This window comes from Dipodomys spectabilis, unplaced genomic scaffold, assembly GCF_019054845.1.
Source record: "Dipodomys spectabilis isolate Male_0828 unplaced genomic scaffold, ASM1905484v1 ptg000067l, whole genome shotgun sequence".
In the NCBI taxonomy this organism is placed as follows: Eukaryota; Metazoa; Chordata; class Mammalia; order Rodentia; family Heteromyidae; genus Dipodomys; species Dipodomys spectabilis.
In genome coordinates this window covers 7,981,756-8,006,330 of record NW_024870744.1, presented here as the reverse complement: position 1 = coordinate 8,006,330, position 24,575 = coordinate 7,981,756, and the positions used below count along the sequence as shown (strand labels likewise).

The 24,575-nt window shown below is 51.5% G+C and overlaps 1 protein-coding gene across 2 annotated transcripts; it reads left to right on the top strand.

Annotated features, from left to right (window-relative positions):
- Positions 1–1,120: 1,120 nt before the first annotated feature.
- On the top strand, positions 1,121–24,222 carry Ubac1 (UBA domain containing 1). Of its 2 annotated transcripts, XM_042681191.1 has the most exons (11): positions 1,121–1,135; positions 1,325–1,475; positions 6,882–7,002; positions 8,814–8,887; positions 13,954–14,061; positions 15,535–15,637; positions 15,858–15,966; positions 16,479–16,701; positions 20,241–20,327; positions 21,008–21,146; positions 23,687–24,222. In XM_042681191.1, the coding sequence occupies exons 2-11, from the start codon at positions 1,338–1,340 to the stop codon at positions 23,800–23,802; spliced, it is 1,218 nt and encodes a 405-aa protein (XP_042537125.1). In that variant the 5' UTR covers positions 1,121–1,135; positions 1,325–1,337; the 3' UTR covers positions 23,803–24,222. The 2 variants fall into 2 exon arrangements, with proteins under 2 accessions (XP_042537125.1, XP_042537124.1); XM_042681190.1 differs by lacking the exon at positions 1,121–1,135 and having other exon boundaries at positions 1,295–1,475.
- The last annotated feature ends 353 nt before the right edge of the window (positions 24,223–24,575 follow it).

The window sequence follows — 24,575 nt, the reverse complement described above, 5'->3', positions numbered from 1 at the left end:
AGATGAGCAATCTGAACAGACATTAAGGCTGGGGGTATTTTTGTACTTAAGAGGCTCTTTGTCAAAACTGGATTTCATAAGGAAGTGCACAGATGGATGTAGCACCAGGTTCAGAAGCCTGACTACAGCGAGGTCTGCTGGACCCCGTGATTCATGCCTGTAATTCTAGCTACTTGAGAGGCAGAGATGGAGAGATCACAATGGAAGGCCAGCCGCATAAACCATTTGTGAGAGACCATCTCACATGACACTGCACACTTGCCACCCCAGTTTGGCGGGAAGTGTAAATAGGGGATAGTGGTCCAGGTTAACCGGGCCCAAAACAAGGCCCTGTCTCAAAATGGACAGGGCAGAGAATTCTAGAAGCATGGCTCATGTGGTAGAGTATCAACCTAGAAAACCCAAAGCCCTAGTTCAAATCTCAGTATTGAAAACAAGAAGTTTTGCGCTGGTGAAGAATCTTTGTTCCACCACCCTGCAGGACAGCGCGTGCCGGGCCGTGCGGTGCAGCGGCGGCTGTCCCGCCCCGCGCCCCGCACGCGCCCCGCACGCGCCCCGCACACGCCCGCCGGGCCGGCCCGCCGGGCAGAGCAGCGGCTCTCACCCCGAGGGCCTGCCTCGGAGTCTCGCTGGAGCCAGGCTGCACATCCGACGAGCACCCAGCACCCCGGCGCTGCAGGCTGCGGCCTCGGGGACCCCACTTCGAGGACCTCCCCGCAGCCGGCACTACTAACGGGGCGAACCAAGCGGGAGGCGCGTTGGGATGTTGCACGCAACCCAATCCGTCTCACCTGTTGTGCAACACGCAGCTACGTAAACACTCGGCTGAGACTCTTCACACCCGTCCTCCCCCGCAACTCTTAGGGAAGGGTGTGGATGTGGCCTGGGAGGGCCTGTCAATTGGGGGCCAGCCCCGACTCCGGGGTGCCGGCGCCCCGTGGGCGCGGGGGCGGAGGGGCCTGCGAACTACAACTCCCGGCATGCTCCAGGCGCGCCCGTTATGTAGCTATTCCGACGAGAGCCGGCGGTCCACCAGAGAACCACAGCTCCCGGCATGCCCCTGCGCGCCCGCCCGCGGCGCACTTCCGGCGCGGCGGGGACAGCGCGCCCCCGGCGGCGGCGGCGGCGGCGGCGGCAGCGGCGGCGGCGGCGGCAGCCAAGCGGTCGCTGAGGCCTCGGCGAGTGACGGGCGGCCGGGCCGACGGGAGCCGGGGCGGGGCGGCGGCGGCCAGCACAGGAGCGCGCGCCGGCCCGGCCCCGCCCCGCCCGCCCGCCCGCCCGCCCCGGTGACCTTCACGGGCTCGGCGGCGGCCGGCGCAGGCCCCGGCGGCGGCGCGATGTTCGTGCAGGAGGAGAAGATCTTCGCGGGCCCGGTGCTGCGTCTGCGCGTCTGCGCGGCCGACGGCTCCGAGTGGCTGGAGGAGGCGACCGAGGACACGGCGGTGGAGGCGCTCAAGGAGCGCTGCCTCAAGCACGTAAGGCCCGCGGCCCGCGTCCGGCCCCAGGTCCCGGGCCTCGCCGCCCGGGGCCGCCGGCCAGCCGCGGTTTCCCCCGTCCCGGTCTGGGACGGTGCCTCGCCTTCTCTCTGAACGCCCGCCCGCCCGCCTGCCCCGCACACCGGCCCCGGCCGCCCGCCCCGCACACCGGCCCCGGCCCCGCACACCGGCCCCGGCCCCGGCCCCGCTCGCCCGCCCCGCACACCAGCCCCGGCCCCGCACACCAGCCCCGGCCCCGGCCCCGCACACTGGCCCCGCCCGCCCGCCCCGCACACCGGTCCCGGCCCCGGCCCCGCACACTGGCCCCGCCCGCCCGCCCCGCACACCGGTCCCGGCCCCGGCCCCGGCCCCGCACACCGGCCCCGGCCCCGCTCGCCCGCCCCGCACACCGGCCCCGGCCCCGCACACCGGTCCCGGCCCCGCACACCGACCCCGGCCCCGGCCCCGCACACCGGCCCCGGCCCCGCACACCGGCCCCGCCCGCCCGCCCCGCACACCGGCCCCGGCCCCAGCCCCGCTCGCCCGCCCCGCACACCGGCCCCAGCCCGCACACCGGCCCCGGCCCGCACACCGGCCCCGGCCCCGCACACCGGCCCCGGCCCCAGCCCCGCTCGCCCGCCCCGCACACCGGCCCCGGCCCCGGCCCCGGTCCCGCACATCTCTGGACGCGGGTCCTGAGCCCGGCGGTCCGCCTGCGCCGACCCCCAAGCCCAGCCCTTCCTTTTCATTCCTGCTACTACTTGGGAAAGGCGGGGCGCGGACGGGGAAACCGAGGCGGGAGAGGGAGAGGCCGGGGCTGGGCCCGGCGTCCGCGCGGGTGCTGGCTTGCTGTTGGGCCAGGCTTTGGTTTTTCCCAACTGCGAACTGAAGCAGTTCCTGGCCCCTTCCTTCCCCGCCAGCCAGCTGCTCCGAGCTGTCTCCTGTGGCTGGAGTCACTTAAAATAGTGGCACTGCACCGACGCCAAGCTTTTCGGGTAGGAGTGGGGGAAGGTTAATTAGTTGGGAAGCCCAGGCCCCACGGCCAGGGTCCCCACCAGAGGAACATTGAAGTTACTTATGTGCTCCTTAGTCCACTACCTCTTAGAGGCAGGCTCTCTGCCTCGGCCTCCAGTTAGGTGAGCCGTGCCTGCCTCTCTGGCCCACGGTGGTGGCCCACGGAAGCACTGTACTTGCTTGACATGAGTGTAACTGTCCGATTGAGATGCAGTCAGTCACCACTTTTTAGTAGGGCCCTGTGTGGAATGCTACATTTTACATTTTCCGTGTATGTCTGCTAGGTAGTTTGTGTCACGATTGTGTCTGCTGAGGGTAAACTTCCAGTTATTGCTTGTAGTGTGTGTGTGTGTGTGTACTTGGTTTCAGGGCCTTGGGCTTTTTGCTTAGCTCTTTTGGTCATGGCAGCATGGTAGAAGTTGTACCCACCTCAGTCACAACTTCAGCCTGAATTTTGCCGGATAGTTGCAGATGGAGTCTTGAGGGCTTTTGTACCCAGGCTCCTCACGTTGAACTATGCTTCCCACATCCCAAGTAAGTAGTATTACAGGTGACTCACACCTTCCTTCAAAGAGTGTTTTCACACCCTTGGAGCACAGGCTGTGGACTTAGTCTCTGTCAGAGGCAGGCATGGCAGGACTGCAGTCCCAAGCCCTTCTGGAACACACTGGACAGGAGTAATCTCCAGGTCTTAGCCCCAAAGAGGCTCTGTGCTCAGGGCAGGAGGTTCATTTTGTATGTATGTGCAGGCATGTTGGTATTGGGGCTTGAACTCCAGGCCTGGGCACTGTCCCTTGGCTTTTTTGCTCAAACCTAGTGCTCTATCTCTTTAGCCACATCAGTTCTTTTTGGGTGGCTAGTTGGAGATAACAGTCTCATTGACTTTTCTGCCTGAGGTGGCTTTGAACCATGATCCTCAAGCTAGGATTACAGTCGTGAGCCACCAGTGAGCCACCAACACCTGGCTTGTTGTTACTTTTGAAACAGGGTTTCACTATGTAGCCATGGCTGGCCTGCCTGGCCCTCATAGTGTAGTCTGCACTGGCCTGGAATTTCCACTTCCCACATGCTGAGATTACAGCATGGCAACATAGGGTTTCTCTGGGTGGAAGGTGCTAGAACAGAGCACAAAACTCCACACATGGCTGCTGAAGTTTCCTAAGCTCTATTAAGCTTCAGCTACCATCATCGTCAAGTGACAGCAGTACCTGGCGTGAGTAGAGCCCTCCTTGCTCTGAGACATGCGGGGACATGGGACTCGGGGCACTGGGGACGCCCTGCCTCAGCTCTGGCCTGCACATCTCAGCGTGCAGCAAAGACAGTATTGGCATCGTGGAGTGTGGTGTAGAACCAGGGTTTGGGGAACCGAGGTGATGATTGTTTTTGGAAAATTGCTTCATAGGCTGGGTTCTAATTGTCTAGAATTAGTCAAGAGTTTTAGAAATTGTAGAGTCACACCTAATACCTCTGACACAAAGCCTTGGCCAAGTTCTAGGGGAGTTTTGGGGTGCTCTGCTGTGTCCCAATGGGAAGAAGATAGCTTACTGTTGGATGGATTACCCCTTGCCAGTTTGCATGTTGACTCCTGAAACATTTATGATCCTTTTTTTTTTGTCAGTCCTGGGGCTTGAACTCAGGGTCTGGGCTCTGTCCCTGAGCTTCTTTTGCTAAAGGCTAGCGCTCTACCAGTTGAGCCACAGTGCCTCTTCTGGCTTTTTCTGTTTGTGTGGTGCTAAGGACTTGAACCCAGGGCTTCATGCATGTTAGGCGAGCATTCTACTTGCTGAACCTCATTCCTAGCCCCTTCATGATCCTTTTTCAAAACAATTTCAAATGTGAGATGAATGGGTTGTTTCTTCTTTCTGGCCAGCAGTTGGGTTTGCAAGGTGTCTTAAGTCCCCCTCTATGAAGTTTATTGGGGGTTGGCACACCAACTGTGAAGGCCCCAGGGCCCGTGCCCCATGCCCTGGGTTGTATGACTTGGCCTGGTGCCCAGCCGCCTCCAGCCTGGCTGTGCCTGCCCTACCATGGTGTGGAAGCACCAGTGAGCTGTCTTGCCTGGCTTCTTCTCTTTACCTTTCACATATCCTCAGCCATCGACCCAGGGAGTCCCAGAGTAGATATCGTCCGTGCCTCTGATCTAAGTAGTGCAGGCTAAGAAGCATCTGTGATCCACCACACCCCCCACTCCAGGGTTCTGACTTGTGGGGAGGAGCCACAGCTGATTAGATGGCACTGTTGTCTGGAGTGATGTGTGGCTCATGGGGTGTGAGTGGCTGCATGGCGCTGATAGACAGTGGTGAAGTGCGCAGTCTTGGCGCCTGATCATACAGGAGTTGCAGTGTGCCCGTCTTCACTGCGTGGCGCCAGCATAGGTGAATGATGGTCTTGCTTGGCCTTCATGCACTTGGCAGTTGGAGAGGTGGTAGGTAGGCACTGTCTGAAGCAGCAGATCTTCTGTAATCCAAAGACAGGTGTGTCTAGATTCTAGGTGGCCATGAATTATTTTCTGGATCCTGGCTGAAAGGATGAGCAGTGTCTGCCAGGGCCCAGCAATTTGTTCTGATTGCTGATGTTGATTACTGGGTGGGAAGGGGTCTTACAAGTGTCTGCCTGTCCCTCTTGGAGTTTGAAGTCAATATCAATTGAGGTGGCATCTCAAGTCACCTGTAGTCTGGGATGGCTGTGGGGTGCCTGTGTGGCCATCTCCCCACGAGATGGGCTGTTACAGCTTTCCAGGGCCTTAGGGACTTACACAACTGTGTCTTTGGGTCTGTATGTGAGCATGCAGGCCTATTGAGTGTGAGGCTAGTCACAGGCTTTTGTGCAAACTGCAGGGCTCAGTTCCAACTCTTTATCTCTGGGATGATTATCACTCTTCTTGCTGTACTGCCCCTCACTTCCTTTCATGTGTCTGTGCAAAAAAGGACAAGTGCACAACAGTGTCTGTGCAAGGAAGGACAAGTGCACAACTAACACTGTCTGTGCAAGGAAGCACAAGTGTACAACAGTGTCTGTGCAAGGAAGGACAAGTGCACAGCTAACACTGTACAAGAAAAAGCAAGAGCATAACAGTGTCTGTGCAAGAAAGAACCAGAGGGCTGGGAAGGTGGCTCAGTGGTAGAGCGCTTGCCTTGCGTGCATGAGGCCCTGGGTTCGATTCCTCAGCACCACATAAACAGAAAAAAGCCGGAAGTGGCGCTGTGGCTCAAGTGGTAGAGCGCTAGCCTTGAGCTGAAGAGCTGAGGGACAGCGCCCAGGCCCAGAGTTCAGGCCCCACGACCAGCAAAAAAAAAAAAAAGCAACAACAACAACAAAAAAAGAAAGAACAAGAGCACAACAGTGACTGCAAGAAACAAGTACACAACAGTGTTGGTGCAAGAACAAGTGCACAACAAACTGTCGGTGCAAGAAAGAACAAGAGCACAGCAAACTGCAAGAAAGAACAAGAGCAGAACTGTAACACAGTGTCTGCAAGAAAGAACACGCACACAGCAAACTGCAGGGAAGAACAAGAACAGAACTGTAACACAGTGTCTGCAAGAAAGAACACGCACACAGCAAACTGCAGGGAAGAACAGGAGCAGAACTGTAACACAGTGTCTGCAAGAAAGAACACGCACACAGCAAACTGCAGGGAAAAACAGGAGCACAATAAGCTGTTCAAGAAAGCCTAAGAGCGCAGCAAAGTATGCAAGAAAGAACAAGTGTACAACAAACGGTCTGTGCAAGACAGAACAAGGGCACAGCTAACATACCCAGATCTTTGTGTTATCAGGAGCAGTGGGCCTATTTTCATCTCAAAATTGCTTTTTAGTTTTTCCAGACTCAAGAAGCAATTAGGGTTACCATTACTTTTTTTTTCTTAGCCAGTCTTGGGGCTTGAACTCAGGGCCTGGGCACTGTCCCTGAGCTTCCTTTGCTCAAGGCTAGTACTCTACCACTTGAGCCACTATGCCACTTTCCGGCTTTTTCTACTTATGTGGTACTGAGGAACCCAGGGCATCATGCATGCTAGGCAAGCACTCTACTGCTGAGCCACCTTCCCAGCCTGAGGTTGCCATTACTTTGTGTGTGGGTCAGTGTCCAAGCTGTGAATCGCCCGTTTCAGGAGTCGGCTGGGGTGACTGCAAGGGCCTCAGGGGATCACGCCTGTTTACGTTTCGCTTGGCTTCTGTCATCAGTGGGCATCCTTTGAGCCTTTTATGATTGAACATCTTCCGTAGTGAGGAAAATCAGTCATTCTAGTGTTGCTAGTGTTAAGATTTTTCTGTTTTTCCAGCTTTGTGTTGATATATGGGATTAGACTAAGACGCTTATGATGCACTTGAGCCATGTCCCTCAAGACTTATTTTCTAATTAGAAATGTGTTATTTGGATTTTTTCTCCCAGTGTGCTCATGGGAGTTTAGAAGACCCCAAAAATGTAACTCATCATAAATTAATACATGCTGCTTCAGAGAGGGTGCTGAACGATACCAAAACAATCCTGGAAGAAAACGTCCAAGACAAAGGTAAAGTGGTGTCGGGGGCCAGGTGGTATCCATCACCTGGGAGCTCTGGCTGGCCCAGGGCTAGGTCTAAGGTGGATATGAACAAGAGTGCAGATTGACTCCAGTTTCATTTTTTTCTCTTAGTTAAAAAATGTGCATGTCATGGAGTATTTGTGAAAAATAGCAGGAACCAAAATTGAGCAAGCAGAAACATCTGAGAAGTCAAATGCAAGCTTTATTTTTAATTCTGTTTCAAAGCAAAATCATTTTCTGGAGCTTCTTCAGGTTTTATTTTTGGGTTGGAAATGTGGTGATTTTAGGCATATTAGAGATGTCTTTACTACATTCTTTCCTTCTTTCTTTCTTTCTTTTTTTTTTGGTGCCAGTCCTGGGGCTTGAACTAGGATGTAGGGTCTGTTTCTGAGCTCTTTTTGCTCAGGGCTAGTGCTCTGCCACTTGAGCCACAACTGTACTTCTGGCTTTTTGGGTAGTTTAGTGGAGATGAGTCTCACTCACTGCTGCCTAAGCTGGCTTTGAAATGAAATCCTCAGATCTCAGCCTTTTGAAAAGCTAGGATTACAGGTGTAAAACCACTGTGCCCAGCTAGACAGATTTTTTTTTTTTTGGGGGGGGGGATCAGTTGTGGGGCTTGAACCACTTCTAATTTTCTAGTGGTTAATTGGAGATAAGAGTCTCATGGACTTTCCTGTCCAGGCTGGCTTTGAACCATGATCTTAGCCTCCTGAGTGGGATTACAAGGGCGAGCCACTGGTGCCTGGCTAGAGAGATGTGTTTACTTCACCATATAGTTCTGTGTGTAGGCACACAGAAGAAATACTCTATTTTCTATTTATTTATTCCAGTCAGATAATGACTTGAATTCTGGAACACACTGGTAGTACTTTTTGCTCATAGGCTTTCACAGTGCCATCAGACTCAAACTGGATAGGAGGCAACCTGCCACAGTGAATTATGAACTAACCACACTCAGGCTGTTTGCTTTGAGGATTAAGTCCAAACTTTCCAGTCTCATAGACTTTCAAGAATGAGCCCATAGAAGTGAGAACAAGATTTCCTCTAGTTTTTGGTGTCATCAGAGCTGAGCTGGGCCTACCTCCTGGGTCAGTGTCCCCAGGCCTGAGCCTTTTACCAGCCAGGGTTATATAGATAGTGCAAAGTCTGGGAAAGGATGGGTGTGCTTGGTTGGGGGGGGGGGCAGAGGGATCCCCTGTGTTTCTATCCTCAGGATAGAACCCTGTAGTTAATTATTTATTTGTTTTTATTTTTTGTGTTCTGGGGCTTGAACTCTGGGCCTGGGTACTGTCCCTAAGCTAGGCTAGTGCTCTACCACTTGAGGCTAGTGCTCTACCATTTGGGTCACAGTGGCATTTTTCGCTTTTTGTGAGTAGTTTATTGGAGATAAAAGTCTCAAGGACTGGGCTGGGAAAGTGGCTCAGTGGTAGAGCGCTTGCTTTGCATGCATGAGGCCCTGGGTTCGATTCCTCAGCACCACATATGCAAAAAGAAAAAAAGCCGGAAGTGGTGCTGTGGCTCAAGTGGTAGAGCACTAGCCTTAAGCTGAAGAGCTGAGAGACAGCGCCCAGGCCCAGAGTTCAGGCCCCATGACCGGACGCCCCCCCCCCCAAAAAAAAAAAAAAAAAAGTCTCAAGGACTTTCTTGCCTGGGCTGAATTCGAACTGCAATCCTCAGATCTCAGCCTTCTTAGTAGCTAGGATTACAGGTGTGAGCCACTGGAGCCTGGCTCCTGTATCTTATTTATGACTATGAAATGGTAACTGGCTCGATAGACATAAATCCTATTTTTTTCCTAGATGTTCTGTTGTTGATCAAAAAGCGTGCTCCCTCTCCACTTCCTAAGATGGCTGATGTCTCAGCGGAAGAAAAGGTAAGTTTGGAAGTTTCTAACTGGAGGTCTTTCTTGGTAGAAGTTTCCTGTACTTGAGATTATGCAGAGGCATTCTGTGAACTAGAGATTCAACAGAGTGGCATAATCCCCAGCACCTGCTTCCTGCTGCAACGCTTACTCTGTAAGGGGTGCTCGGTGGTGGCTGGGCATGTTTCTCTGTCCTCACTCTTTGTCTGTTGGTAACTAGCTCTGTGGAGTTGGATGCAGATGAGGATGAAGGCTTAACTCCTGTGCTGCTGTCCAGCTTATCTATACATTCTTTGTCCTCTCTATTCTCTACCAGCAAATCCATCCGACCAGAAGTGTGCAGGAAGTTGCCAAAGGCCTGCACTCAGAATAAGGAGTGGCATGCACAGAGAGAGGGCAGCACACAGCTTTGCACCACACCCAGGCTGGGTTTGCCTGCCCTGAGTGGGTTTTGCAGGGCAGAATTGGACATCGTGTAGTTTGTATGAATAAGGCCTATTTTTGCTCTGCTTCCCTATGAAGGCTCTGGCTTAGGAAGAGGGAGTAGTTGTTATTTGGTGGCTGGCCCCCAGGCTTATTTTTTGTATACTTCTCTCAGGTGGTGAATGTCCTATGGATGGACCTTTTGTCTGTGCCCTAGGACAGGGCAAGGCCCTGTTTGGACAGGCAGCCATCTTCATTGAACAGTTTTTCCTTATTTCCTACTTGTGCTATGAAATGCCAGGGGAGTGCTCACCTCAGCAAAAGAGCCACCGTGTCCACCTGAGCAGCTGCGGCAGTATCTTGTCTGGAACCACAGATAGAGACGTGTCCTAGGCTCAGGGCCTCCTATCTCAGCCACTCCGGGCTCCACATGCTCATCTTCAGCAGACAGATCTGGGCTGGCGTCCAGGCAGGCATTTTTGGGGTTTGCTGCAGGTTGATCATGATTCTTAAGTTGTAGTTCTGACCCTGTGTATTCCTCTTGTATGTTAACTGGTTCAAACAGACCACAGCCCTGCAGCCTGGTGGTACAGGGGATGCAGTAGAGCCACCCACCACTCAATATTTTTTTGGTACTAGGGAGTGAACCCAGGACTTGTGCATGCTAGGAAGCACTCTACTACTTGAGCCACAAAAACCAGGCCTTTTTGTTTTAGCTCTTTTTTTTTTTTTTTTTAAACAGAGTCTCAAATTTGGCCCAGGCTTGACTGGTCAGTAAGCCTCCTTGACCATGCTTCCCATGTAGCTGGGATGACAGATATGAACCACTATGCTCAGCCTTTTTTTGGTTGATGTGAAGGTCTTTTGATCTTTATGTCTAGGCTTGAATGGTGATATGCTTCTTGAATAGGTAGGATTACAGGCATGAGCCACTGTGCTTGGCATGAATTATTTTGTCTAAATCAAGATAATATTAAAATTTCAAATAATGCTACAGATTTCTTTTTCTTCTTCTTGTTCCTCCTTCCCTCCCTCCCTCCCTCCCTCCCTCTCTCCTTTCCTTCCTCCTTCCCTGCCTTCCTTCCATCCGTCCCAGGTTCTTCTTGTTAGGTACTTTAGTGGCCCAGGTGTCTAGCTCAATACTACAGAATTTATGTGCTGGTCCTTGGGCTTAAACTCATGGTCTGGGTACTGTCTCTGGGCTGTGTACCTCAGCTTTTGTGCTCAAGGCTGGTGCTCTACCACTTCAGCCACAGTTCTACCTCCAGCTTTTTTTATAGTTAAGAGTCTCATGGTGCTGGATTTTTTTCTTTATTCTGGAATCAATTTTTTTTACAGGAAAATTTCAAATGCAGAGCAGTCTTCATATGTTTCTCACGTGATTTCAGGGCTTCTAAATGTTAGTATATTAACCCTGGCGAGGTCTGTTCATCAAAACTAAGACATCGTTTACTGAAGTATGATGCTATTAAGTAAATTCACCTGCATGTCAAAATTAAAATAAAAAAAACAGTCTCATGGACTTTCCTGCCCACATTGGCTTTGAGTCACACTTCCTAGATCTTAGCCTCCTGAGCAGCTAGGATTATAGGTGTGAGCCACCAAGATTGTCTTTTAATACAACTATATTGCTCCTGGAGTTAACCTTTCAGTTTTCTTAGGGGTTCATTACTCATTTTTTAAAATCATCTTCGATGGAGTTGATAAAGACTGAAAATGTGCTCATGTGTTTTAGGTTGTCTGCCAGTTGCCTTTCCTTTTTTTCTTTTGGGTAGTCTGGGTTTGAACTCAGACCCTTGAGCTTGCTAGGTAGGTACTCTACCACTTGAATCATGCTTTCAGCCCTTTGTGCTTTATTAATTAATTAACTTATTTATTTATTGTCAGTTGTGAGACTTGGAAGTCTGGGCCTGGGCACTGTCCATGAGCTCTTCAGCTCAAGGATAATGCTCTACTTCTTTAAGCCACAACACACTTACGGTTTTCTAGTGATTAATTGGAGATAAGCGTCTCACAGACTTTCCTGCCCAGTCTGGGTTTGAACCAGGATCCCCAGATCTCAGCCTTCTGAGTAGCTAGGATGACAGGCGTGAGCTACCAGCACCAGGCACTTGAGTTATTTTTTGGATAGCGGTCTCCAGCTTTCTGCTAGGGGCCTGCTTTGACCTCTTGTTTACTGTTTTCCAGATAGCTGGAATTACAAATGTGTATCACCCTGCCAGTTTGTTGGTAGAATTAGGTTCTTGTTAACTTTCACCTCGACTGTCCTTGAACTATGATCCCCCTTCTTTGCCTCCCAAGTAGATGGGATATAGGTATGCATTGCCCTCTCAGGCCCTCATTTGCTTTTTCTTAAAGGTGTACCTCCAGGCACCCTGGCCCTGCATCTGCCTCTTGCCCCTGCAGTCACGTCTTCCTGCCTTTCTTTCTCTTGAGTTAGAATCATATATAGGTTTCCTGTTGCTACCTATTGGATTACCACAAACTTAATCTTCTTAAAATAGCACTCACCAGGGCTGGAGATGTGGCTTAGTGATCCAGTACTTAACTGGTGTGCGGTGTGAACCTATCTATAAGAAAACAAAACCAAAATAAAACAAAAATGACAAAAGTATTTCTCTTTTCTTTTTTCTTTAACATTTATTATTACTCTATCTTAAAGTAGTGTACAAAGACGTTCCCGTTCTACAGCATAGTCTATGAGTACAAGGTGTCTGACCGCATTGCCATCCATCGCTCCTAACCCACCCCTTCTCCCACTTTGTATTTCTCATTTCTTAGCTCACCGTTGGTTAGGTCAGCAGGGTCAGCTGGTCTTTGCTGAGGGTCCTGAGTTGAAGTCAGACTCTCTAAGAGCTGAGTCCCTTTCTGGAGGTGTGAAAGGGTCGGTTCCCAGGCTTGCTCAGCCCTGCGGGCCAGCCTTTTCATCTTCACAGCACTCACAGCAGCAGCAGAACCTCGCAGGGTTGGCTCTTGTTGGAAGGAGCTCTGTCCCTTGTGAGGACTTGAGCGATCCGATCAGGGCCAGCATACATCATGTGCTTTCCTGCAGTCAGTATGCCATGTGATAAAACTGAACCTCAAGGCAGAACCTTCCCACCCCGCACTACCCCTGGTAGTGTGCAGGGGGACTGCTGGGAAGGGGTTTATGAGGCCACGCAGAATCTGATCCAATGTGTCGCTCTGCTTTGCTCCCTGGGTGTATTTGTACTTGTTCCCTGGACATATCTTTTGTTACTGTGAAAGAAATTCTAAGGGTAATGGGTATATTTTGTCTCATGGTTTCAGAAGATTGAGTCTGTGGCTCGCTGATTCTGTTTTTAGATTAATGACAGTGCAGAACCATCCTGGGAGAATGACATGATGGAGGCCATGGCTCACCTTACAGCAGCCAGGAAGAAAGAGGAGCAATGAGAAGGGACTGGGATCTAGTTGCCCCCTTCAGGGTGCCTTTCTAGCAGGCCCCACTGTCCATATCTGCCACCTCCTCGTAGTCTGTTGAGAGCTTTACTCCACCAGTGGGCAGAGTCCTCGGGACCCTCACAGATGTACTCAGATTGTGCTCTACCAGTCCCCTGGGACTAGTCAAGTAGATACTCAGGATTAACTCCTGCACTTGGTCTGGTGGAGCTGGCTTCCTTTGATATGGAAGAGGGGTGTCTCTAGGTCTTCCACTTCCTGGCCATAGGTTGACAGTGCTACGAGATTCCCTCTTTTCCCTTTCCCTTCCTCCTGTGGGCCTTACCTGTGTATGCATGGACATGTCCTAGAATTTCATAGTACCCCTGGTGCAGGTTTTCCCTATTGCTGTGTCTTCTGTGACTCTGGAGATTCAAATGTTTGAATTTTAGGAATTTACTTTTCTTGGTAGTCCTGGAGTTTGAATTCAGGACTTTGGGCTTACGAGGCTGGTGCTCCACCACTGAACCATATATCTAACCCTATTTCTCACTGGTTATTTTTAGGATAGGTTCTTGCTTCCTGTCTGGGCACCTGCTTGAGTCATGATCCACCTACTTCTAGGCTTCCTGTAGTTGCCAGGAAAATGGGTGAGCCCCACTGCATCCAGACATGCGTCAGGATGCCCAGTGCTGGAGGACGACTATCACTCCTAGAGCCATCTTTGGTGTCACTAATTCTCTGGCTCTGGGAGTTGGTGTGGCCTTCCTTCTCCCAGCAGGTTCTGTCCCTGTCAGATGGTTGACATTAACCTGCACCACTTCTGACCCCTCTGTGTGTGCCTTCTGTCCTTCCAGTTTCCTCTCCTGTGTTGTTCTCCGCATGTCTTCCTTAGCCTTTGCTCTTGATCAGGGAGGCTCCAGAAGAAGCACAGACGTCTGTATTTAGCCTTCAGACTTCACTGCAGGGTCCTGTGGGTCCTCAAAGGCCTCTCGTGCCCAGTCCTACCCCAGCCTTGCAGGGTTGTTCTGCACTGTATTCTAGTAGCTGGTTAGTGTGGTATGCATTTTGTCTGGGTTTCTGCTGCTGAGCTGTGCACAGGACTCCGGTGCCAGCCCCCAGCTCTCAGAGGCTGAGCTACAGTTGTAGAGTAGAAGGAGATGGGCTCGCTCCCCAGCTAGGCCATGTTTGTAGGTTTGTAGCCGTGCTCCTTATGCTCCTGTGTTTCTTTCTAACTCTCATCCCTTTCTGTGCAGAAGAAACAAGAGCAGAAGGCTCCGGACAAAGACGCCATCCTCCGGGCGACAGCCAACCTGCCTGCCTGCAGCACAGACCGAGCTGCAGTCCAGACTACCATGAGAGATGTGAGTGTTGGCCAGAGCAGGGCATGCTGAGTGCCTGGGGTGATAGAAGCCTTTCAGGAGTGCTTGGGGCCTTGCAGTGGCTGCTGCATGCCCGTGGTCTCAGTACTCTGGGGAGTGCTTGAATCCTGGGAATTGAGTCTAATCTGCTCAGCAGAGTGAGACTTTCCTCGAACAAACAAACAAACAAAAAAAAAGGTGGAAAAGCCAGGGCAAGGTGTTCAGGAACTCACTACTACTCTTACAACTGCTCCATGAATCTAGCATTACTTAAAGTAAGCGTTATGCCAGAAGCCTGGTGCCAGTGACTCGGCTACAATCCTAGCGACCAGGAGGCTGAGACTTGGAGGATTGCCAGTCTGGGCAGAAGATTCTGCAAGACTCCATCTCCAGTTAGTAAGAAGCTAGGCTAAAGGATGGCTCAAGCGATAGAGAGCCAGCTGGGAGAAAGAAAGCTTAGTGAGTGTGAAGCCCTAGTATTGCACTCAAAAAACCAAGAGCCAAAACCCCAGCATGGGGCTGGGAAGGTGGCTCAGTGGTTGAGCGCTTGCCTTGCATACCTGAAGCCCTGGGTTCGATTCCTCAGCACCACATAAGCAAAAAGAAAAAAGCCGGAAGTGGTGCTGTGGCTCAAGTGGTAGAGCGCTAGCCTTGAGCTGAAGAGCTGAGGGACAGCGCTCAGGCCCAGAGTTCGGGCCCCACGACTGGACCCCCCAAAAAAAAAAACCCAGCATGTCAGATACCTGAGGAGGACTGCAGAGACAGATTGCCCCGGTAAATGTGAAGACTTGGGCCTGAGCTGGCCCTAGCTTGGCATAGAAGCCAGAGCTCCCAAGTTAGTTGGACAGAAGGAAGTGTCCCCATGCTTGCGTGGGCAGTGGAAGAGGTGGACGCTGGAGGATGGGGAGAGTAGCTGGCCTTTGGCCTCATCAGGTCTGGACTGATACAGGCATTGCTGTGAGCCTTAGTTTTAGGAACAAAACTGGGGGGGGGGGGGGTCTTTTCTAGAGAGTTCCATGTTGATCAGGAATTATAAGTCTCTGTAGCAGCTGGCACATCAGTGCCTCTCCCTAGCCTCTGTCTCTAGCCTAGGCAGGGTCTTAAAGGCACAGACTTGTGGTGTAAAGGCAGCCGTTCCCCCAGCTCCAGCATCGCCACACAGTTGTGAGCGGGTGTGGGAAGGGTCTTAGGTTGTAGCGTCCACTCTCTAGCTTGGGTGATGCACTGTTGCTGCCTGTTGTGCTTCCAGCCAGGTGGTGGCGCTGCCAGCTCTCTTCAGGGAGGCAGGAGTGGGGCTTTTATCACTACATCTCTTTAGAATCACATGGCCCCAGCTCTTAACCCCACTCAGCTGGCCTTGAAGGAGACGGCAGGGACTGACCTCACAGACGAGGAGTGCTGGCTCAGGGGTGCATTGGGGGTCTCCATAGGTTCACTGGACATCCAGACAAATGATCTTTCTTTGTTTTACTGCAGTTCCAGACAGAACTCCGGAAAATCTTGGTGTCTCTCATTGAGGTGGCACAGAAGTTGTTAGCATTGAACCCCGACGCAGTGGAATTGTTTAAGAAGGCTAATGGTATGAGCCAGGCCCTGACTTCTGGCATGAGTTTATTTGCCCACTGCCTTAAGCCCTTGCATCAAAATGGGGGATTCACAGGATTCCATTTCTGCTTGTGGTTGATGTGCCATCCCGCTGAGGTTTTAGACAGTCGGGTGTGTACAGAGGAGGCTGTAACACAGGGCTGGGGCTTGGACTTGGGCACCCCTTCATGCAGGGTCTCCTCTCTGACCTGCAGCTATGTTGGATGAAGATGAGGAGGAGCGAGTGGACGAGGCTGCCCTGCGACAGCTCACGGAGATGGGCTTCCCCGAGAGCAGAGCCTCAAAAGCCCTCAGGCTGAACCAGTGCGTCGGGCTGACCTGCCCTCCCTCCCTCCCTCCCTCCCTCCCTTCCTCTCTCCCTCTCTGCATTCTTACAGACTCTCTGGGGTCACCTCTTGCCCTCCAAACCCTTTGTTTGATGAGTTATTTCTAATAGATTGTTTTCAAAGAAGCACTTTACATGCAGAGATCATGGTTTTAGTTCCTTGATCAGATCTGAGGCGAGGATGCAGGAGAGCAGGGGAGGTTCTTCTATGCTGCAGACTTAGATCCCCACCCCCTTGAGCATTCGGTCTTAGTCTGTGCGTGGCCTGGGCCTTGATGTTGAGGCAAGGGCTGTGTGGAGATTCCCATCTCCAAGCGCATCTACTGCTGGTGGATCTGCTGTATAGTAATGTCCCTTCTTAGTCGTAGGGCGGGTAGGCCCAGGCCTAACTACAGATCTGTAATGTCTCTTCTTAGTCTCCAGGCCCAGAACTCTGTCTCTTCTTAGTTCCAGGGTGGACGGATGGGAAGAACCTCTGTTTCTGTTTCAGCATGTCAGTACCTCAGGCCATGGAGTGGTTGATTGAGCATGCAGAAGACCCGGCTATCGATACGCCTCTTCCTGGCCAGTCTTCCCCCGCAGGGGCAGATACTGTGGCTGCTGCCCCTGAAGCTGCTGCTGGAGCTAGTGCAATAGAGGAGGAGGCCCGGGACGAGCTCACAGAAATCTTCAAGAAGATTCGCAGGAAAAGGGAGTTCCGGGCTGATGCTCGGGTGCGTTGTGGGGCCTGGCGGGTGACTGTGTGCTGGGAAGCTGGGGTGAAGTTTATGGACAAGTGGGGCCAGGCTTCTCCTGAGCTGATACTCTCTCAAGTCCACGTGGCTCCTTCTACTCCATGGCCTATCAGCATGTGTCATCTCTGGAAAACCTTGGAGGTCAATGGACAGTGTCAGCCTGCTCGCTGTATCTGTCGCTGTGGCCCTGGGGCTGAGGGGGAAAGTCCTGCAATCTGGAGGAGCACCACACGGGTGGCGGCTAGTAAGGGTGTGGGTCGGGCTGGCTGGCCAGTGGATGAGGAAGGACCTGAGGCTGGCCAGTGGGAAAGGAAGGACCTGTGGTCTGGGGGCATCATTACCCTCTGCCAGCTAGCCGCCACCCAGCGCTCATGACCTCTCCTCCCTGCCATTTCCCATGAATTCCTTCACACTTCCTGTTCTATGTTCACTCTTACATGTTGGTTGGTTTTAGCCCCTCCTGAACCTTACACCTGTCTTTAGATTGAAGCTCTGTTGGCTTGGGACTCGCTCTGGTTCTGTGTGCTCTCCGGCTCCTTCGTGGGGTATCTTTGTGTGGGGTGCTGTCTGTGGGGTTTGTGGTTCCGTGGGGCTCCCTGTGGCCAGTCGCAGTGTCCATGTAGGTGACCCTGGTGTGCCTCTGTAGAGTGGAGCAGGCTCCCAGCAGGGTCAGCATTTAGTTGGCTGTTCCAGTGCAGCCGTAGCCCATATACACCTGTAGCAGGGGCTTGTCTTGACCTAGCTTTAAGCATGGCTCCTACTGCCTCCCTTGGCCAGGGGCTGTATCGTAGGCCCCACCCTGCAGGTCCCCATGACACCTCCCCCTTTCCCCAGGGCCGCCTCTCCTCCACACACTCACTAGACAGTTTCTATTCCTTCCATTTTCCCTTCCTTATGAATTAATTGGTACATTTAAAAGTTAGTGTTTTTTTTGTTGTTTTTTTTTTTTACCAGGTGCTGGTTGTTCACACCTATAATCTTAGCTACTCAAGAGGCTGAAATCTGAGGATCACTGTTGGATGCCAGCCTGGCAGGAAAGTCCATGAGCCTCGATCTCCAATTCATTACCAAAAAGCTAGAAGTATAGCAGTGGCTCAAGTGGTAGAGCACTAGCCTTGAGCAAGAAAGGGCCAGGGATAGCACCCAGGCCCTGAGTTCAAGCTCTAGGACTGATTTAAAAAAATTAAAATTCATTTGCTTTTTTTTTGTTTTCCCAGTCCTGGGCTTGAACTCAGGGCCTGGGCACCGTCTCTGAACTGCTTTTGCTCAAGACTAGCACTCTACCACTTGAGCCACAGCACCACTTTCTGGCTTTTTCTGCTTATGTGGTACAGGAAAGGAACTGAACCCAGGGCATCATGAATGCCAGGCAAGCACTGTACCACTAAGCCACATTCCCAGCCCAGTTTGCTGTTTTTTTTTTTTTTTTTTTTCATTTCTTTTTTTCTTCCCCTTCCTTCCTCTTTCCCTCCCTCCTTCCTTTCTCTCTCTCTCTCCTCTCTCCCTCTTTCCCTCTTTTTCTTTCTCCTAGGGCTTGAACTCTGGGCTTGGGTGCTGTTCCTGAGCTCCTTTTGCTCAAGGCTAGCTAGCACTCTACCACTTGAGCCACAGCACCACTTCTGGCTTTTTCTGTGATTAGTTGGAGATGAGAGTCTCATGGAATTTCCTGCCTGGTCTGGCTTCGAACCACAATCCTCAGATCTCTGCCTCCTGAGTAGCTAGGATTATAGGCTTGAGCCACTAGTGCCCAGCTTCTTTATACATCTGTGTATATATATATATATATATATATATATATATATATATATATATATATACACACACACACCAAGGTATTATTTAGAGGAGTCACTATTTTGTAAGTCAGGTAATGAGTACATTTCTTTTTTTTTTTTTTTTTTTTTGGGGGGGGGTCCAGTCGTGGGGCCTGAACTCTGGGCCTGGGCACTGTCCCTCAGCTCTTCAGCTCAAGGCTAGTGCTCTACCACTTGAGCCACAGCACCACTTCCGGCTTTTTTCTTTTTGCTTATGTGGTGCTGAGGAATCGAACCCAGGGCCCCAAGCATGCAAGGCAAGCGCTCTACCACTGAGCCAATTTCCCAGCCCATGAGTACATTTCTTTTTTGGACAATGTCACCACTTTGCTTTCCCCCAATCTTCCCCTCCCCTGCCATTGCTATCCACAAGTTACATAGCTCATTTTCCAGTGTCTACTGAATAACATGATTGCATTTGTTCACCCTTCTCTCCTTTTCTGCGTCCCTCCTTTGCCCCCACTAAAAAGACAAAAACAAATACCACCACCACCACCACCAACAAAAACCCCATGTTTCCATTTCCTGGAACTCATTTCCATGAATAGTATTTCAAATGTTCAGAGGAGTTACATCTTTGGGTTCCTCTTCTAAGGGTAACCTTTAGTCTGACTGTTTGTATGTGAATGCCTAGAGTCCTTTATAGGTTATCATGTTCAGTTGCTGTTTTAGATCTGGCTTTCGCATATGGGCTTGGATTACCTTTGTTCTAAGTCCATCCATTTTCCTGCAAATGACACGATCTTATTCTTTCTAGTGATGAGTAAAATTCCATTGTACATAGACCACATTTCATTGATATCTATTGAAGGGCATCTGGGCTGTCTCTATAACTTGGCACTTGTGAATAGAGCAGCAGTAAGCATGAGTGAGCATGATGTGCAAGTGTCCTTAGTGTCCTGGCTTGTGGCGCTCTGGGTTAGATGCCACGTGTGGAATGGCTGGCTCATAAGGAAGTTCTGTGTTTCGTTTTTTGAGTAATCTTGAAACCTCCCTGCAGAGTAGTTACAGTAGTTTATATTCCTACCGACAGTGCAGTAGGGTTCCTTCCCCCCCCCCCCCCCCCCCACATCCTTGTCAACATTTGTTGTTCAAAATCTTGATGTCTAATTTAACTGGGGTGAGTTGGAATCTCAAAGTCATTTTGATTTGCATTTTCTTTATGGCCAGGGATGTTGAGCATTTCCTCGTGTTTTATTACCATTCTTCTTTTGAGAAGTCTCTTTTTAGCTCTTTTGCCTATTTACTGATTTGTTAGTTTTTGGGGGTTGTATATTTTGGGTATTTGGCCTCTGTCAGATGTATTGCTGGCAAAGATTTTCTCCCAGTCTGTTGGCTGTCTTTCCTGTTTGGAATGCTTTGGGGTGAGTTCACACATGGCTGTTGAGGACGGTGTGGCCACCTCAGCTCATGGGGACAAACCTGGATCGTCTCAGGTTGGCTGGTCAGCTGTGTCCTGAGAGTGCTGCCAGGTGGCTTGAGGTTCCTGCTCCTGCCCCCCAACAGGGCTTCCTTGGCAGCACCCCGGCCCTGTGCCAGGAGGACTCAAGGGCTTGGAACCTGATGTGCTGTAATGAGAAAACCTCGAGGTGGAAAATTCTCCAGGACCTCCACACACCTGCCATGGTGCTGTACTAAAGCAGCTCCCTGTGGGCTTCTGTGTCCTGTGCTGTGGTGTTAACCGGATATCTGGTTCCCTTCCAGGCTGTCATTTCCCTGATGGAGATGGGCTTCGATGAGAAGGAAGTGATAGATGCCCTCCGAGTGAACAATAACCAGCAGAATGCTGCTGTGAGTACCAGGCAGGCAGCCTGTGCCCAGGTGTCTGCCTCACCTGCACACGTGGTCTGTGATCGTATGTGGGACTCCATGTGCTGTCGGTGGTGCTGTTGTGAAGGGCGTCGCTGCAGCAGATGCTTCAGAGACTGCCCACTGGGAAAATACCATCGCAAACCAGTGTCCTACACGTGAATGCGTAGTCAGTTCATTTACAAAACAGGCTTAATCTTGAGTGCTATGCTAGGAGCACGCGCCTGCTACTGAGAGGCACTCTGCCCCTGGAAGGCTCTGAGGGTTGGGAGCGGGGAGCGGGGGGGGGGGGGGGGGGGGGGGGGGGGGGATGTGACTCCTCCACATGTGGATGGAGTTGAGGCTCAGGTGAGAGAGATGAAGAGTTCTGTCTAGGCTTTCCAGGCTCATTGGCTTTGGAGGAATTCAGGCAGTGAGGGTTTCCTACCAACCTGGGAGTTGGGGCCCTGTTGGACTTGTGACCAGGGATGTAGCAGTGACTAATTAACTGCTCAGGTCAGGTCTGCCAAGAAAGCACACAGTACTTACTTCTCCCTGCCCAGCATGCATGGCGCCCAGTGCAGCTGGGGTTGCCGATGCCAGTCGGGCTTTCTGCGCGCAAGCCTCAGAAGGGGCGGGGTGCCTTGGGGCTCACGGCCACTCTCCTGTTCTTGGGCTTGCAGTGCGAGTGGCTGCTGGGGGACCGGAAGCCGTCCCCTGAGGAGCTTGACCAGGGCATCGACCCCAACAGCCCATTGTTCCAGGCCATCCTGGACAATCCTGTGGTGCAGCTGGGACTGACCAACCCCAAGACCCTGCTAGGTATGTGTGCTGTGCTGCCCTGGCCAGTGCGGGAGACACAGCCCGGAGGGCGCTGAGCCAGGCCCTGGTGCTGGGTCGGAGCGGCGGGGGAGGGGCTCTCACGGATATCCCTGCACAAGAGCCAGCTGGGCCAAGCACGTGGAAGGCTCCTGCCATAGCCCAGATGCCACTGAGCCATGTCTGTGTGGGTGGGCGGGCTCCCTCAGGGACCCTCAGCCAGTGAAGGTCTGGGAGTCAGGCCGCACCCCTGGTGGGATAGGCTCCCGAGGGAACCAGTGATGGCATAAGGAGAGGGAGTGTTTTTGACTTTCACTTATTATATGTAAGGACTTTTTTTTTTGCCAGTCCTGAGCCTTGAACTCCATCTAGGCATTGTCCCTGAGCTTCTTTTTGCTCAAGGCTAGCATTCTATCACTTGAGCCACAACGCCACTTTTGGCTTTTTTTTGGTTATGTGGTACTGAAGAATTGAACCCAGGGCTTTATGCATGCTAGGCAAGCGTTCTACCACTGAGCCACCTTCCCAACCCATAAGGGACTTTCTTGATAATTGTTAATTATATAGTAATGTACAAAAATATTTAATGTTTATAACTAAAAGAATGATTAAAAACGAATAGCCATGCATGTATCATCAGCTTAAAAAAACAGTGTAATCATCCCTCAGTATGCATGGGGTTTGGTTTCAGGCGGCTCTGTGGGTACCAGAATCCAGATGCTCAAGTGTCTTATAAAAATAGTGAAGTTTGTGCCTGTGGCCCAGCTTCATCCTCGCGTGTGCTTTCAGGGGTCTTTGGGTTACTTAGGATCCCCAGCAGAATGTTAAATGCCATATAAATAGTTGTTATTTGGTATTAGTTAGGGACTGATGACAAGAAAGAAGTCTACGTGTGTGTGTGGGTGTGGTTTTTAGAATTTTTATTGTAAAGGTGGTGTACAGAGGGGTTATAGTTACATAAGTCAGGTAAGGAGTACATTTCTTTTGAACAGAAGGGGGTACCTCCCTCATTTTCTCCCAGTTTTCCCCCTCTTCCCCCCGCAAGTTGTACAGTTCTTTTCCAACGTAGTATCTAGTGAGTGTCACTGCTGTATCAGTTTATCCTTTGTCCCACTGTTTCTGTGCTTCCCCCATGTGTGCTGCCTAGCTATAGATAGATACATATTTTCTCCCTTGACATATTTTGTCTTATTTTGTAGATGCCTTTATTATGTTAGCCAAGCCTAGCTCAACCTTTTTTTTTTTTTTTTTTAGTTCTGGGACTTGAACTCAGGGTCTGGCAACGGCTCTGAGCTTTTTTGCTCAAGGCTAGAACTCTACTAGTTGAGTCACAGCTCCCTCCAGCTTTTTGGTGGTTAACTGGAGATAAGAATCTCATGGACTTTCCTGCCCAGGATGGCTTCAAACTGTGATCCTCACATCTCAGCCTCCTAGGCAGTAGGATTACAGGCGTGTGGCTCAAACTTGAAACCCTCCTACTTCAGCCTCTGGGCACAGGCATGCATCACCATAGCTGGTCTTTCCTGAGATTTTCAGTCCTCGGTTGGCTCTGTGGATGTGGAGTCTGAGGGTGAACATAGAAGACAACTGTTGGGGTCCCTCTGAGCATCCCTCCACTGCATGCCCTGGCGCTGTCAGACACAGAGTGGCACCAGTCCTGAAGGCCTATCATTCCTTTGCTTTCCTGTAGAATTTTGCCACATTACATAGCTCCCCCCCCCCCCCCCCCCCAACAATCTGTCTCTTGTTCTGCCTTATACAGAATCATTTTCAGCAGTTTCTCTGATAGGCTGTAAAGCATCAGGCCCATGTCTGTGCCATGGCTGGTTCTCTCTTCCCGTCTGACAGTGGCTGCTCTAAGCCTTCTCATCCCACCCCTCACTGCCCATGGATGGGGTTTTCTGCAGGCTGCATACCAAGGCTAGGCCTGCAGGCATTGGAGTCTCAAAGAGAGATGCCTCTGATGACTGGCCACCGCTCCCTGGTCCTAGGCAGAGCTCCTGTCAAGAGTGGGGCCGTGGCTGGATGGGGTTGCTACTCATTTTTATACAGAAAGTTGTTTCTTTGTTACTTATTTTTATTTTATGCTGGTACTGCACTTGAACTCAGGGCCTGGATACTGATCCTTAGTTTTTTTTAAAAGCTTAAGGCTAGTGTTTTTCCACTTGAGCCACAGCTCCACTTTCAGCTTTTTGGTGGTTAATTAGCAATAAGAGTCTCAAGGATTTTCCTGCCCAGGCTGGCTCTGAGTTGTGAAACTTGGATCTCAGCCTCCTGGGTAGCTGGGATTATAGGAGTAAGCCAGCAGCGCCCAGTAAGGTGGGAGTTTCCAGTCCTGCTTCGGCTGACACATGGCTTTGCAGAGTTGAGGTTTGGTGAGCCCCTAGGGAGCCCGCCACCCTGTCAGGTGGAGCCCACCCTCTGCTTTGGCAGAGAGTGCTGTTCTGGCTGAAAGCTCCCGCAGTAGTAGTTCCTTGTACTGTGAGGCCTTTCAGGGGAAGGTCCTGTGATGCGGGTGCTCAGCTTCACTGTCCTCCCCACAGCGTTTGAAGACATGTTGGAGAACCCACTTAACAGCACACAGTGGATGAATGACCCAGAGACAGGCCCAGTCATGCTGCAGATCTCCAGAATCTTCCAGACGCTAAACCGCACGTAGGCGTGCCCACCCGGGCTCCTGGCTGTGCAGCCTCAGCAGCCCCCCTGGAAGGGGCAGAGGGCCAGAGGGGACCGTGTGTAGACGCCGCTTAGTACCTGCGCCTGGATCACAGAGCCGTGGCTCTTCCTCCCTGACCCCATGCTCACCAACTTCTGCGCCGGTGGTTTGTAAGGCCGCATCCTGGCTTGTGTCGTGTTTACAGAAAGTAGCTGTTGCACTGGGAGGATGGGCGACCGCTCCTTCCCAGTGCTCTGGTGGCTCTTGAAATGCTACTTGAATTGACCCTTAGGTGTTTGCTTGTGGAGCCTACCTGATATTTGAAAGAAGGCATGTTCCAATCCAAAGTGTTATGTCAAGTGTGCTAATTTAACCAGAGTGATTCACAGATGACTTCTTTAATAAATAAACCCTTTTCCTATTTCCTGTCTTCACGTGACTGAGTGCCAGCAAGGATGGCCTATGTCTGAACATGGGTGTTCTCCAGGCTGCCTGGGGCAGGTTTTGCCACTTCAGCACATGGCCATCTTGTGCACGTCGGTTGTGGGTAGGTCTCAAATGGGTTTTGGGGACTGTGATACCTTGGGAATGAGAGCTCTGTTCCCCAGTTCCCAGCTAGCGGAATGGGCACTGCGGCCATCCTCCGGCTCTGGCCGCCTTTCCTTCTCCCACCTTCTCAAGCATCACCTGTTTTCCCAAGTGATAACACAAGTTTTCTGTTCTGTGAACTCTGTTCATAATTACTTTTTAAAGCGACAAGCTCTAGGACTTCAGCC